The 13,359-nt window shown below is 61.6% G+C and overlaps 2 protein-coding genes across 2 annotated transcripts; one reads left to right on the top strand and one right to left on the bottom strand.

Moving 5' to 3' along the window:
• The first annotated feature begins 2,797 nt into the window (after positions 1-2,797).
• On the top strand, positions 2,798-8,244 carry CCDC86 (coiled-coil domain containing 86). Its single transcript, XM_004683398.2, has 4 exons — positions 2,798-3,603; positions 6,005-6,134; positions 7,444-7,518; positions 7,654-8,244. The coding sequence occupies exons 1-4, from the start codon at positions 2,846-2,848 to the stop codon at positions 7,774-7,776; spliced, it is 1,086 nt and encodes a 361-aa protein (XP_004683455.1). The 5' UTR covers positions 2,798-2,845; the 3' UTR covers positions 7,777-8,244.
• Positions 8,245-9,364: 1,120 nt separating this feature from the next.
• PTGDR2 (prostaglandin D2 receptor 2) lies at positions 9,365-12,581 on the bottom strand. Its single transcript, XM_004683397.2, has 2 exons — positions 12,550-12,581; positions 9,365-10,607 (listed from the first exon to the last, which is right to left on the bottom strand). Exon 2 carries the CDS (start codon positions 10,598-10,600, stop codon positions 9,365-9,367), a length of 1,236 nt encoding a protein of 411 aa, XP_004683454.1. The 5' UTR covers positions 10,601-10,607; positions 12,550-12,581.
• Positions 12,582-13,359: the final 778 nt, after the last annotated feature.

Here is a 13,359-nt window from a genome sequence, read left to right as displayed (position 1 = left end):
CTCCCTGATGTCTACCTGAAGAACACAACACTACTTCGAAGGGAAAGATGCACCCTTGTTCACTGCAGCACGTTACAATAACCAGGCTATGAAGTCAACCTAAGTGCCCAAAGACAGACGAGCAGGTCCGGGAGATGTGGTCCATAGACACGACAGGATACTCCTCAGCTACCAAAGTAAGATAAACTCTTGCTGCTTGTGACAACATGGATGCAACCACAGGGTGTGACGCTAAGCGGAATAAGTCAGGAGGCGATGGAGAATCGTGTCACTTATGTGTGGATTATGGAGAAACAAAACAAAGGGTCAGATAAAGCCAGGCCAGCAGCAAACCTTAGAAATCTGACTGTAGAACTGAGGCTTTGGAAGGATGGGAGACAACACAGAGGGGAAGGACATGTGGGGCGAGGGAGGAGGATCATGGGTACCTTAGAGGTGGGTTAGTGCGGGAACAATTCCTGAAGGGGGAGACCCTACACCTCTAAACCACAAACAACATTGTAAACCAAAAATAAATTTAAGTTGTGGCCCTGTAGTTAGAGAGACTGGCGCAGGAACCACTCTGCCTCTTATTTGCTGTGTGACTTTTAACAAGTAGCCCAGCCTCTCTGGGCTTCTGTTTCTTTCTTGGTGAATGGGAGTAATAATAGCATGGGGTGGCTGTAAGGGTTAGGTGATTGATGCCACACCCCTACCTGGTCAGGAATTGCCTGCCGACGTTCCTCCAGAGCTGACTGAGAAAAGGCTTTAAGCAACAGACTCAGAAAATGACCCCAAAAGCACCTATAAGGGAGTGAGTGGAAGGAAGCCAAAAGATGTTCAGAATAAGATTGCCTTTGTAGACTATGGGGGCTCAACCCTCCTGGGGGATGCTAAAGAACCCCTCAGCGTCTTCAGGATCCCCCTACCCCAACTCCAGGAGGCAAGGAAGTTGACATGTTTGCAGTAAAAAGCACAGGTGGATTATGAAAGAGTCCCAATTGGGGGCTGTCATGCCAGGCCATTCTGGAAGATTCCAATGGCATATCAGGGCCCTGCTCACCACTTATAATGACGCTAACTGTCTGAGCTCAGGTGTGAGTAACGGTCCTGGGCCAGAGTTCACTTGACACCTGGGTTGATGTTGTAGAACACCTGCCTGTCTACACCCTGGCAGGGATTTGAGATCACCCTCCAAAAATTTTGAAGCAGTACTGGAGCACGAGCCAACCAGTATTTAATGGTGATTCCCCCCAGCTCAGCAGGACAAGCCTGGGGAGGGCGCACCCCACAGGGGCCGGGGATGGCAGCAGTCTCTGCATGTTGGATGTGGTTCTGAGTAGTAGGCGCTCTGGAGGTTCAGGGCAGGGAGTTTAAGGAATGGAGAGTTGGCCACTGGAAGAGCTGGGTAAGGAGACGTGGGGTCCAAGCTGCTTCTGTGATGGGAAGTGGTGCCCCTGGATAGGGGTGCTGAGGCTGAGCCTGCAGATGGAGCCTCAGGAGGGCAGGACTGACTTGCACACAATGGCACAGCTATTTCGAAAAGATAGCAGAGAAGCCTGCTTAGGGAGGCGAGCTCTACAGCCTGAGCTCATCTGGAAGCATCTCGGCTACTGAGTAGCACTAGCCACCGAGTGAGCAGTGTTAGAGGATTCTCAACCCCTTATCCTCCAAGACCTTTGTCTAGGTTTTCCTCCTCACCTCCTCCTGCGTAAGCAGTCAAGACACCTGGGCCCCACCTGACACTCTCAGCCCTGCCCCTTGTCAGCAGAGTGACTCAGCAGATGCAGCTGGGCTCTCGGCTGAGGCCCCCAGGGACTCCAGTCTACACCCTGAGCATGCTTGGACAACTTCACAGGCCCTCTCACCAGCCCTCAGCTGGAGACACAAAGGTTTCTAAAAGCAGCCACTGGGACAGCAGAATAGAGGTCCTGGGATCCCTGAGAGTCATGTCCTCCAGGTTCTAAAAATAACACAGAAAAAAAATAGTAGTAGCACTGATCTGGGAGGGAGTTGGGCGACTTCCAAGAAGTTCTTCCTAGTAAAAAGGGCTGCTGTGAGGGGATCAAAGCGGCCGGCCCTCCCTACCCCAGGCTCTCACGGGAAGGAGCTCAGGCACTTGACAGGGTGGGTGCACAATGGTCTTGGCTAAAAGGAGCCGCACAAGTGACCCGTCCTGTTTCTAGCGCTGGGGCGGGGGAAGGGGGACCTGAGCCGACCTGGGCAGGCCGCCAGGACCAGGTGTGTCCACAGGTGCTGCGGGTACTGGGTCTCAACTTCACACCAAAACATTAAGGTGGAAAAGGGAGAGTCACAGATTTGGCACGGAAGCACAGGATGGGCGAAGAAAGCCAGGATGTGCACGTGACCCAGAACGCGGGGCCCATCTCCGGGACCCACCAGGCAACACTCTGGAGGTCGTACTTCTTAGGATTATTTTCGTCACCCCAAACCAGCACAAAATCACCCCTACTGCAACGGAGCCAGAGCGGGATCCTTGCCCAAGTATGCAAGAGTCACTTAGCAGCAAATTACTCCTCCAGATCTTTTCCCAAGTCCCTCCTCTCCCTCCTCCGCTTGCACATTCTCCTTCTCCCCAGAGTGTATAGGGCGGGAAAGGCAGAAGCCAACGACCAGCTCAGACTCCAAACGCAAGAAAAAGCGCCACAGCGCTGTGCGCATGCGCCGAGGAAGCCCAGCCCACCGGGGCGGTCGACCCCGCCTCTCCAGCCTACCCGGCCTACCCGGCCACGCCTCCTCGGGTCCGGCCCTGTCGCGGCGGCTCCTGACGTCATAAGACAGCGCCGTAGTGCCGGGCGTCGGAGGCTGCACGTGGGCTAAGATTTGGGAACTTTCCGGCCCAGCCATGGACACCCCGCGGAGGCGCAGCCGGCGGCTGGAAGGACTAAAGCCTGAATCCCCCGAGAAGTCCACCTCAGTCTCACGAGCGAGACGGGCCCTGGTGGAGGTCGAGTCGAACCCAGAAGAACCGAGGGAGCCTGGGTCTCTTCAGAGTGTTCTGCAGCCCATCCTGGAGTCCCCCGAACAGCAGCTGGAGACAAACCCGGGATCACCCAGACTACGGCAGGATGCTGGCTTGGAGTCCCCCCGAAGGCAGCCAGAGCCGGACCCAGAGTGCCCCCAGGATCAGCAAGATGCTGGCGTGCGCTCGCCCCCGAGACAGCTAGAGCCAAATCCAGAATCCCCCCCCCTTCAGCCAAAGCCAAATGGAGAACCACCCGAGCCCTCCCTGGGCCAAGAAGAACCGAGCGCGGAGTTGATCCAGAGTGAGGAGGAGCTGGCTCCCAGTTGCCCCCGACTTCAGCCGCAGCCGGGCCCAGGATCTCCAGAGCCTTACCCCGGTCAGCAAGCACCGGGTCCCGAGCCCTCGCGGCCGCTGCAGGAACTGACACCCCAGTCACCAGGCTCCCCTCCGAGTCAGCACGAGCCCAGTAAGCCACCCTCGACCGGGGTCACGTTGACAGATGGCCCCGGAGCAAAGAAGCGGAAAGGCTCTTTGACACTGGCCCCCTCATCCAAGAAATTGAAAAAGGAGGAGGTTCCTCTAATCCCGAAGGGGAAGCCCAAGTCCGGGAGAGTGTGGAAGGACCGCTCCAAGAAGAGGTGAAGTGAGGGACAGCTGGGCAGATGGGGGTTTTCTGGTGCTAGAGGCCTGATGCACCTGGAGACACCCCTGGGTTTGAGATCTTTACCCACTATTACCTGTTACTCACCTTTGTAACAAAGGGGGCCTTGAACAGCCCTCCACTGTAGCTTACCCATAGTGGTGAGAAGGAAAAACCCTGAGGAAAGCAGGATTTTCAAGGACCTGGTTTCATGACATCATGTCCTTTCCTTTAATGTTGCAGTTCCCGGTGTCCCCTCACCCGTCCGCGGGACATGCTGGGTCAGGAACCCGCCTTCAGGTGGGGACAGCATGCATCATCATGCATCGTCACATGTGTGCACACTCCCCAGAAAGCAGCATGTGTTTCGCCTCATTTTACACATAAGGAAACCCCGGCTCTGGGGAAGGGGGGCTGTCCAGGGGTGAACCCACTAGGAGGGCAGGGCTGAAAGCAGAGACCCTGCAGTAAAACACTTCCGGAAGGCCAGGACAGGTGTGGTGAAGGGCCTGAGGGCCAGTGGATTGATGTTGGGACCTTTGAAGGAGCAGCTGCGGCTAGTGGGAGTGTGCTGAGGCCAGTGAAGGCGCCCTGTGTGTGGGAGGTGTCCCAGGAAAAGGTCCTGGAGGGAGGCGGTCAGGCCCCCGTGCCGTGCCCACACCTGATGCTGCCTTGTGCAGTGCTCCTTGGGGGTGCACGGCCCTTCTCTGAAGGTGGCACTTACTGAGCACCTGCTGTGTGCAGGACACTGCTTGGAGTGTTTCCTGGGCCACATCTCAGTAGTGCCCTTTGGGTTGGGACCAGTTCTTGTTTCCATGGAACACAGAATTATGCTGAGACCACCCGGTCCAGGGAGGCCACCAGGTGAGCAGTAGTAAGTAATGGGTTAGGCCGTGGAACCCAGGCCTGACCGCAAGTCCCAGGTAAAACCAGTGCTCCAGAGTAGCACCCCACTCTCCCACCCCCACCAGCCACCTTGCAGATAGCCAAGAGCCATTGTCGTGATCGTGGTGCCGCGTTGGAAAGCTCTGCACAGCCCTGCTCTGGAAGGTGCTGCCTTGTGTCCCGTGGCTGGTGTGTCCAGGCCCCCCTGGCTTCTCCCTTTGCAGTTCCTGTACCCCAGTTTGAGAAGGGTAGGGAGGAAGTCCCTGCTACAGCTCGGTTCTTAGAAGGCTGGGCCTTAGGCAGCAGATGGCGGGGAAGGGGGGTGCTGGGTCACCTGGAGACAAGGTCCAGCCTGGGACCTGGGGTTAAGGTCCAGGTGGTGTGTGCCAGACTCTGGAGACAAAACCACACTCTTATAACTTTATTGTGTTGCACTGCTATAATCTCCTCGTAGTGGTAGCCTCGTACTGTGCCTGATTTGCAGGTTAAACTGCACAGGCTTCCGTGAGTAGGAAAAGCCCGTGGGCTGGGTACCCTCCATGGTCAGTCAGTCTTCCCCGGGGGGCTTGAAATAAGAAGAAAAGGGAGGGGCTGTGTGTTGACCTTCCCAGATGGGAGTGAGCTCGAGGCCTAGTGGGGTGCGGGGCTGGCCTGCAGTCCATGTGGGGCTCCATTACACGGGCGTGGGAGACCATCCTGTGAGCTCTTTCAGAAGTCCAGAAGTTGGGCCCAGGGATCGAGATGGGGGGAAATGGCCACTCAGTGAGGATGCGCTGAGGAGACGAGGCCCACGCCACACCCACACAGGCGATGGGCAGAAGGGAGAGTCCCGTCGGGAAAGGAGATTGTGGTTTGATGGACCCACATACTCGCCGCATCTGTAAACATTCCCAGTGTGTTCTTTTACCTTTCTCTTTCCTGAAAACCCTGACACATACCCTGCATCTCATCCTGCCCGTGAATTCTTGCAGTTTGCTTCTTCCAGAGACACCCTGGTTTCTCCTAGGGTGTCTCCTCTCTCCTGTGATGTCACTGTCACTCTAAAGAGAGCCGTTGACCCTGGCCCCCCTTCCATTGTCACACTTGTCCCCCCGGAGAGAGGTTCTGAATCACTGCAGAGAGCTGTAGCCACACTGAGGCTCTGAAATGGAGCAGGGCCCACCCCAAAAGGCTGAGCCCCCCAACGCCGGGGCACTCCCGGGCTCAGGACCCTGTGCACAGATGGGGCTCAAGTCCTGGCTGCTGCTCAGGACCACGCTGACCGTGGACAGGTGTCTAGCCTCTCTGGGCCTTGGTTTGCTCTTCTGTAAAACAGAGAACCAGACTGCCCACTCAGAGTCACGTGATCTGGGCCAAAGGAATCATCCCTGGCATGATCCGGGGCCTTTCCTGACCCCAGTTTCTGCAGTCCTGGAGGATCAGCTGTCTACGGCAGGTGGGGGTGGTCCTGGCTGGGTCCTTGGGGAGAAGCGCTCGAGCTGGGCCTCTTAAGAGCCTGTTCTCCCCCCGTCCAGGTTCTCCCAGATGGTTCAGGATAAGCCCCTGCGCTCTACCTGGCAGCGGAAGATGCAGGATCGGCAGGAGAAGAAGCAGGCCAAGGACTTTGCCCGGCATCTGGAGGAGGAGAAGGCGAGGCGCCGGCAGGTGAGAGGTCGGCCAGCAAGGCTGGCCTGTCCACTGCAGGCCAGGGGGCCAAGGGGTCACTCACATGCTCAGACGAAGGCGCCCTGGGTGGCGGACAGCCTGGCCAGAGCGGGCATGCTCTGTGGGACCACAGGTAGGGAAATCCTGGGGAGCACCCAGGATTTGGAAGGCGCTCTCAGGGAAATGGGCGAGGCGCCCTGCTGGGGTAGAGACTTACAGGTTGGCAGGCCTTATCCGGGTATTATCGCTGTCATCCTCCAAGAAGCAGCTGCCACCCACCCCTCCCATTCTCCCCAGCACTCACCCAGGACCAAAAATGCTTGGAGGTTCAGCCCAATCTCCTGCTTCTCTGGGAAGTCCCAGTTGGCAGCATCAGAAAGCAAATGGTGGCATTGCCCAGTGACTGCCCACAGCACCAGGGTATCAGTGAGGGTCACAGTGGGCCAGGCACCCAGGAGGCACTGAGTGGGGTTCGGCAGGAGGCCAACCACAGGTCGTCTGTCCCCCGCTTCGGGTCTCCTCAGCCCGGCCGATGACCTGTGGATAGTGTTCGCTGCATGTGCCACAGCCTTATCTTGCTTCCTGTGTGGCCCCAACTCCTTGGGTAACAGGCTTTCTCGCATTGCCCCCAGAGGTGCCTCTGCCCAGCCCCCAGCCCAGACCTTTCCCCCACGCCTCACTTCTCCTTTCTCCCTGAGCGTCCCCGCTACCCTGGGTTGTCCAAGCCAAAGGGCCCCAAGCAAACGCCCTGGCCCAGCGTCAGCATCGCCAGCGCAGGCTTCCTGGCCTCACAGTGTTCCCGGCGGCGGTACTGTCAAGCCCGTGCGTGTCCATTTGCTTCTCAAGAGCCCTGGGGCCCCTTCTGTGCAGGCTCTGCCCCTCCAGCCCTGCACCGGGCAAACCGCAGGAGCCCACCCTCAGCTTTGGCCTGGCATTCTAGGAGCATGGGGCCTGGGAGAGATTCTCTGGCTTTTGACGAGGCCGCTGGAGGCCCCTCCCTGAGTGGGCGGGGCTGATTCCCAGCCTGGGGGCCACTGGTGTCTTAGTGCCCGCCACCCCCTGTCCTGCCTAAGCCCCCGTCCTCAGCTGCCTGTCCACTTTCTCGGGTGGAGTCGGGAGCTTGCCACCATGGTCCCTGAATGGACTGTGGGCTCAGAATGGCTCCTGGCCAGCTCTCTGCCCACAGCCCACCCAGGAAAACCAGGGGCTGGATTCCCGCCTCCCTGTGACTCAGCTCCCGGTCACCTGGGGCTGTGAGACCAGGGCTGCTGGGCCCTAAGACTGAAAGCCCCTTCCCCGGTGCGTTCAGGAGAAGAAAGAACGCCGGGCCGAGAACCTGCGGCGGCGCCTGGAGAATGAGCGCAAGGCAGAAGTCGTCCAAGTGGTGAGTGCCCCCCGGGGTCCGCGCCCCGCCCGGCTGAGCGTGCGTTCAGGACGCCACGCGCCATGGGCTCCTGCGGTGGCCTCCCTTTCCCTGGGGCACCAGCACACTAATGCCCTCCCTTCCCACCACCCCCAGATCCGGAATCCAGCCAAGATCAAGCGGGCGAAGAAGAAGCAGCTGCGCTCCATTGAGAAGCGGGACACCCTGGCCCTGCTGCAGAAGCAGCCGCCCCAGCAGCCCGCGGCAGCCAAGAGCTGAGCTCGGCGCCCCGGGCCTTCGGTGCCAGCCACCCCAGCTGTCAGACCCGGCTCCCCAGCACTGGCAGCAAGACAAGCACCCCACCCCAGGTGGGGCTCAGAGCCTTTGACGGCTTTGGGCAGGTCTCCGGGACAGGCCCAGAGGGAAGCCTGGGGCCCGGCAGCAGCTGGAGGAGGAAGGGCGTCGGGCTCCCTTCCTCTGCCCGGCCAAAACGCCCATCTCCCCTCCTCCAAGTGCCTCCAAGCCAAGAGGTATAAATTCTGGTTCTTCAGAGAGCTGGTGGCTAGAGAGGGACCCCCCACCCCCAAATATGGATGATCTGTCTTCAGGTCCTGGGTCCACCCAGGCCAGCAGTCAGGAATCCAGGTCCCCACTCGCTGCCTCTGCACCCCACTGACCCTGACACCCAGGAAACTGTTCAGTTTCACCCCACGTGTCAACACGGAGGATTAAAACAGATGGTTGCTGGGTGGGCGTCTCTCCAGTTCACGCCTCCAGTTCACTCACGTCCGCCCAGTCTGCAGCAGAAATATTTATTGAACACAATTAGCACAATTCAGACAACAGAGGAGCTCTCATTCTGGTGGAGAAAGCAGCAAACACGCCAAATGCGTGAGTGGGGTGGCAAGTGGGGCGCGGAGCGGGTGTCTGCAGCAGCCTGTACATCTGGGGGGCCAGGCTTTGCTGGCACTGGGAGGAAAGAGATGAGCTCGCCAGCCCAGCGGGCGGGCACCTGGGGTGGCCTGCGGAGCCCGGCCCGAGGCCCGAGAGCCCAAGCGTCCCTTCCTCTAGCGGCCCAAACCCCACCCCCCAGCGTTTGCGGGCGCCGCTCTGCCAGCCCCAGGGAGGCAGAGGTAAAATGCAGCAGTGTGTGCCTCAGGCTCAGGCGGGCTTCGGTGCCACCTGCAAAGTGGGAGCCACGGCTGCTGGGGGGTGGCTGCTGGGGAGGTGCCGGACCCGCACGCCCCACCCCAGGCCCCTGCCAGGAGGCGGCGGGGCCTGGCCAGACCCTGTGAGGAGGCCGGAAGTGCCCCGCGCCCCAGAGGCCTCTTCCACCTTATAAGCACACTTTGGCCATGCGGCCAGACGGCGGGCAGGGGCTCCGGCAGCTGCAGCGCTTGGGTCAGCAAGCTCCTGGGTGGGCTCCCGCGAAAACTCGGGGTTAGTAAAACCAAGACCAAGGGTAAAACGTCCATGATGTGAATAAATGTTGAGGTTGGAGTGCAACAATAACCCCAAACATTTCCCACATTGCCCAAAGCACATCACCGGCTTAATGCCCCCATCAGCCATCCGGAAGTGCCCCCCCTGGTGTGAGCTCCGGAGTTTTAGCCGGCTACTCTGGCTACTCTGCGGACCAGAGGCCAGGACACCCTGGGGGCGCGGCAACTGTCAGAGACGCGGCGGATGCAGTCAAGGTTGAGTCCCACCGCGTTACCCACGTGGGTTCTGGAAAAGGCTCACCGAGCCGCCCTGGGTGCTGAACAGCGCAGGTCCCCAGGCCTTCGGACGAAGCCCTGGCGCTGGCTACTTCTCCGTGCCGGCGTCTGCGCTCAGCCCGCGCGCCGCCTCTGCTCGCAGGCGCCCTCTAATGCGCAGCGGCGCCCGGCCCCGGGTTCAGGGGCCCCGTCTCGTCCAGGGCCCGGGCGCGCCCCCTCTGCGGGGACGCCCTGCGGCCGCCGGACAGGCAGCCCGGGAGACCGGCGGGGCTCAACGAGGGCAGGCAGCCGCCGCTGCGGGACGAGGAGGACGCGGTGCCGGCGCCGATGCCGGTGGTGGTGGAGGAGGAGACGCGGCGGCGGCGGCTGCCCAGGCTGCCCAGCTCGCTGTCGTCCACCAGCACGCTCTCCAGCACGCTGCGCAGCGAGCGCCGCAGCCTGCTCAGCACGTCGGGGCAGGTGAACACGTAGAGGAGCGGGTTGAGCACGCTGTTGAAGAAGGCCAGGCTGGTGACCAGGGGCAGCCCGCGCCACACCAGCGGCCGCAGCGCCTCCCGGGCGTGCGCCCGCGCCTCCAGCAGGCTGAAGACGTGGTAGGGGCCCCAGCAGAGCACGAAGGCCGCCACCACGGCCGCCACCAGGCGCACGAAGCGGCTGGAGCGCGTGCGGCTGCCGTGGCGGTGGCGCATCCGCAAGCTCACGGCCACGTGGCTCGAGGCGATGATGGCCAGCGGCACCACGAAGGCCAGCAGGAACTTGCTGACAGCCAGGGCCATCTGGCGCGAGTGGCACGTGGCGTTGCGGTCCGGCCCGGGGCTCAGGAGCAGCACGTTGTAGTAGCACATGGTGCGGCCGTCCTGCCGCCGCATGGTGTCCCGGAACACGAAGTAGGGCACCGTGTTGAGCACCGCCAGCGCCCACAGGGCCAGGCAGAGCTTGTGCGCCGCCGCCACCGAGCGGCGGTTCTGGGCCCACACGGGCCGCACCACCTGCAGGCAGCGGTCCAGGCTGATGGCGCTGAGCAGGAAGCCGCTGGCGAACATGTTGAGGAAGAAGGTGGACGAGTGCAGCTTGCAGAAGGGGGTGCCCAGCTCCCACGAGTGGCCCACGGCCAGGAAGTAGGTGAAGAAGGGCAGGAAGGCGGAGGCCAGCAGGTCGGACAGCGCCAGGTGCAGCACCCAGGTGGTGACCACGGTCTGGCGCATGCGGCAGCCCACCACGAAGAGGATGAGTCCGTTCTCCACCACGCCCAGCGCCGCCGCCAGCGCGTGCAGCAGCACCGACACGTGGTCCATGTAGCGGATGCTGGAGTTGCTGTGGCTCTGCAGACGGCTCATCTGCTCCAGAATGGGGCAGAGCGGCTTCAGCGTGGCGTTGGCCAACATGGCGGCTCTGCGCGAGGAGGGGCCGCTGAGGGCTGCGGTCCTGGAGGTCGGGGACCCTCCCCAGGAGCTGCCGACCCCACCCCCGCCAACGGTATAGATGACACCCTGGGGACCCGCGACACGGCAGGAAGGCGAGGTGTCGGCTCCCTGCTCCACCGCCCTCCCGGCCGTTTCCTCCTCTAACACGCGGTCAGCGGAACTCGCCAGCTCGAGGGTGCTTGGGAGGGCAGAGTATTGATGTGCCTGTGCCTTTAGAGCCGTCTGGCACACACAAGTGCTACTTCAGGGTGCTCTGGTTATTATTAAGCAATGGGTCACACAGAAAAATCGGAAGGCCAGCCCAATGGGGTGCCTCTCCCCAATCCTGGGGGGGGCGGGTGTGGGGACCTGACTGAGACCCACATAAGGGGCAGGAGGATTTGCCTAGTCTGGGGGCGGGATGGACGGAGGAGTCGGTGCCTTTAAGGGGTGCTGCCCCCCCCCCCGCCCTTGCTCTGAGCAGCTCCTCTGTGGCCCTCGGCGCCCACCGTGGTGGCTGCTTGGGCGTGTTGACTGCAAACAGTGGAGCGGCCCCTGCTCTGATAGCGGAGAGGAAATAAGATAAGACGAGAGCTGTGCAGGAGGAGCTACGAGTTTGGGGTTCGGGGGGGCTGGGGAGATGAGGGAGGCTTGGGGGAACAGAAGTGCTCTCCCTGCCCAGGGGTGGTCCCTGGCCCGAGCTCCTAGTGCCCCACCCTGTCTGTCCTCTCGTCCTCTCACCCTCGCGTGCACCCGGGAAGCCAGGCCCTGGTGGCCGGCAGACACCCCAGACGCCTGTGCCCATCACCTCCCCAAGACCCGAGCCCGGCAGGGGTAGAGCAGCTGATCAGGAGGGCTGAGGATGTTGGGGGCCACCTGTGAGAATTGGGGCCGGAGGTAGGGGCTGGGGGTTCAGGGTGCCTGGGTCCCCCAACACGCCTGCCCTGTGTGGTGAGCCCTTTACACTGATGTCTCTTGCCTGGGGCTGACGGGAAGGTGGGCAGTTCTCTGCGCCCGTTTTTCCAGCAACAGACGCTGGAGCGCACGGTGGAAATAGCACGCCCAGAGCTGTTCCGGCCACACAGCCGTGGGGAGGAGCCGCCTCCTAGCCCCAGCCCCCTCCCTCTCCCTCCGCTGTAAGCACGGATGGGGGGAAGATCAGAAGGCAGGTGGGGCTGAGGCAGTCGCTCGGGGCCTGTCAATCCAGGGAGCATCATCGAACAGGTGGAGGACACCCTCGCCTTCTGCGGGTCCTCTGTGGGGCGAGGTCCCAGGACGCCAGGTTAGATTTGCCTGGCGCATGAGCCCTTGAGCAGGGTCTGCAGGCAGGTGAGGGCGCTGGGGTGCGGCTGTGAGAATGCCTGTGCTTCCTAGGCCTGGTCTATAGAGCAGTGACTTGCTCTATAGTGACCCCCCCAGACCCCACCTTCCGGACAGGGCATGGTCTTGGGCTCCTCAGCTGGGGGGTGGAGCCGTCTCTGTGCAGCTGTCCACAGCACCTCCCGCTCCTGGGGAGCCAAGTCCCACGGGAGAGCAGAGCCCCAGGCCTGCTGTACCGGGGCCCCATTCAGATTGGCCCCCTGGCCTCCTAAACCCACCCCCCAGGGGTCTCAGGAGCCCAGCACCGGGCTCTGCTTGGGCAGGGGCTGGGGCAGAGCATGGAGCCTTTGGAGGCAGAGACCTGGGTTTGAACCCCAGCTCCTGGCTGCGTGGGCTTGGGGCAGCTGCCCTCGGCCCACCCTGCCCAGAGCCTGTGAATGTGGACAGAGCAGCTGTGCCTGCAGGCGTGCCTGCGTGGGGCAGTAGGTCACCCCTTCCCGCCTCTGAGCATGCCCCCTCCAGTCTCCACCACCCCCTGCCATTAACAGTCTTCTCCCGCTTCCCTGGGGTCCAAACAGGGCACTGAGGCTGCCCAGACACCGCCTCCTTACCTGGGCGCAGAGGGGCAGGTCCGGCCCTGGAAGCCGCGGGCACGTGGTGGCTGTGGCTGGGAAGAGGCACAGCACGCAGAGGCAGGAGTGGAGCAGAGAGGAAATAGCTGTCTGCTCCAGCATCTGTGTTTAGGGGGTGTGGTCAGGAGGCGGGGACAGCTGGAGACACCAGCAGTGGTGAAGGGGTGAGCAGCGCCCGCTCCCTCCTGTCCCTGCATGCAGACCTGGCAGAGCCCAGGTGAGCGCCAGGCAGGTGGAGAGAGAGGTGTGCGCCAGAACATGAGACCCAGAGTGTGCGCCTGGCTGTGTGAGAGAGACGGGTATGTCAAGGGAGAGGGTGTTTGTGTACTGTCTGCGGCCAGGTCTGCCCACCCCTGTGCACGAAGCTGCAGAGAACCCCCTCGGGCTCCTCTGAATCCCAGGCAGACAGCTCGGCCAGGCCCCACTCCCACCCCCCACCCCTGCACCCCTGCCTGGTGACCAGGGCAAGGTGGGGCAGAGAGGCAGGGAGGCCGGCTGGCACTGGGCAGGCAGCGAGGGGAGGGCTGCCCTTGCCCAACCCTGGTGTGAGACAAGGATGGGAGGGCTGACCCCTCACAGAGCACAGCACACAGTACGGGCTCCCAGCACCCATCTTTCCCCAGGGCGGGGGATGGGCAAAGCTCTCAGGCCATTGTGATATACTTTTTTTTTTTAAAGATTTATTTATTTGTGCATACAGAATTGGGGTGCAGGCCAGAGGCGCAGGGGTGGTGAGAGGCTTCACCAGAGACAGAGTGGGGAACAGAACAGGCAGATCGACGAAGTACA

This window comes from Condylura cristata, unplaced genomic scaffold (genome assembly GCF_000260355.1).
Source record: "Condylura cristata isolate star-nosed mole 26May11 unplaced genomic scaffold, ConCri1.0 scaffold00015, whole genome shotgun sequence".
Lineage (NCBI taxonomy): Eukaryota > Metazoa > Chordata > Mammalia > Eulipotyphla > Talpidae > Condylura > Condylura cristata.
The sequence above is the reverse complement of the archived record's forward strand: the minus strand, read 5'-3'. Positions and strand labels throughout refer to the sequence as shown.

Bases quoted from the DNA above. Each gene is read 5' to 3' on its own strand.
- PTGDR2 (XM_004683397.2), bottom strand. From the start codon at position 10,600: ATGTTGGCCAACGCCACGCTGAAGCCGCTCTGCCCCATTCTGGAGCAG.
- CCDC86 (XM_004683398.2), top strand. From the start codon at position 2,846: ATGGACACCCCGCGGAGGCGCAGCCGGCGGCTGGAAGGACTAAAGCCT. The intron at 6,135-7,443 runs GTGAGAGGTCGG...CGGTGCGTTCAG, and splicing joins AGAAGGCGAGGCGCCGGCAG to GAGAAGAAAGAACGCCGGGC. The intron at 7,519-7,653 runs GTGAGTGCCCCC...CACCACCCCCAG, and splicing joins AGGCAGAAGTCGTCCAAGTG to ATCCGGAATCCAGCCAAGAT.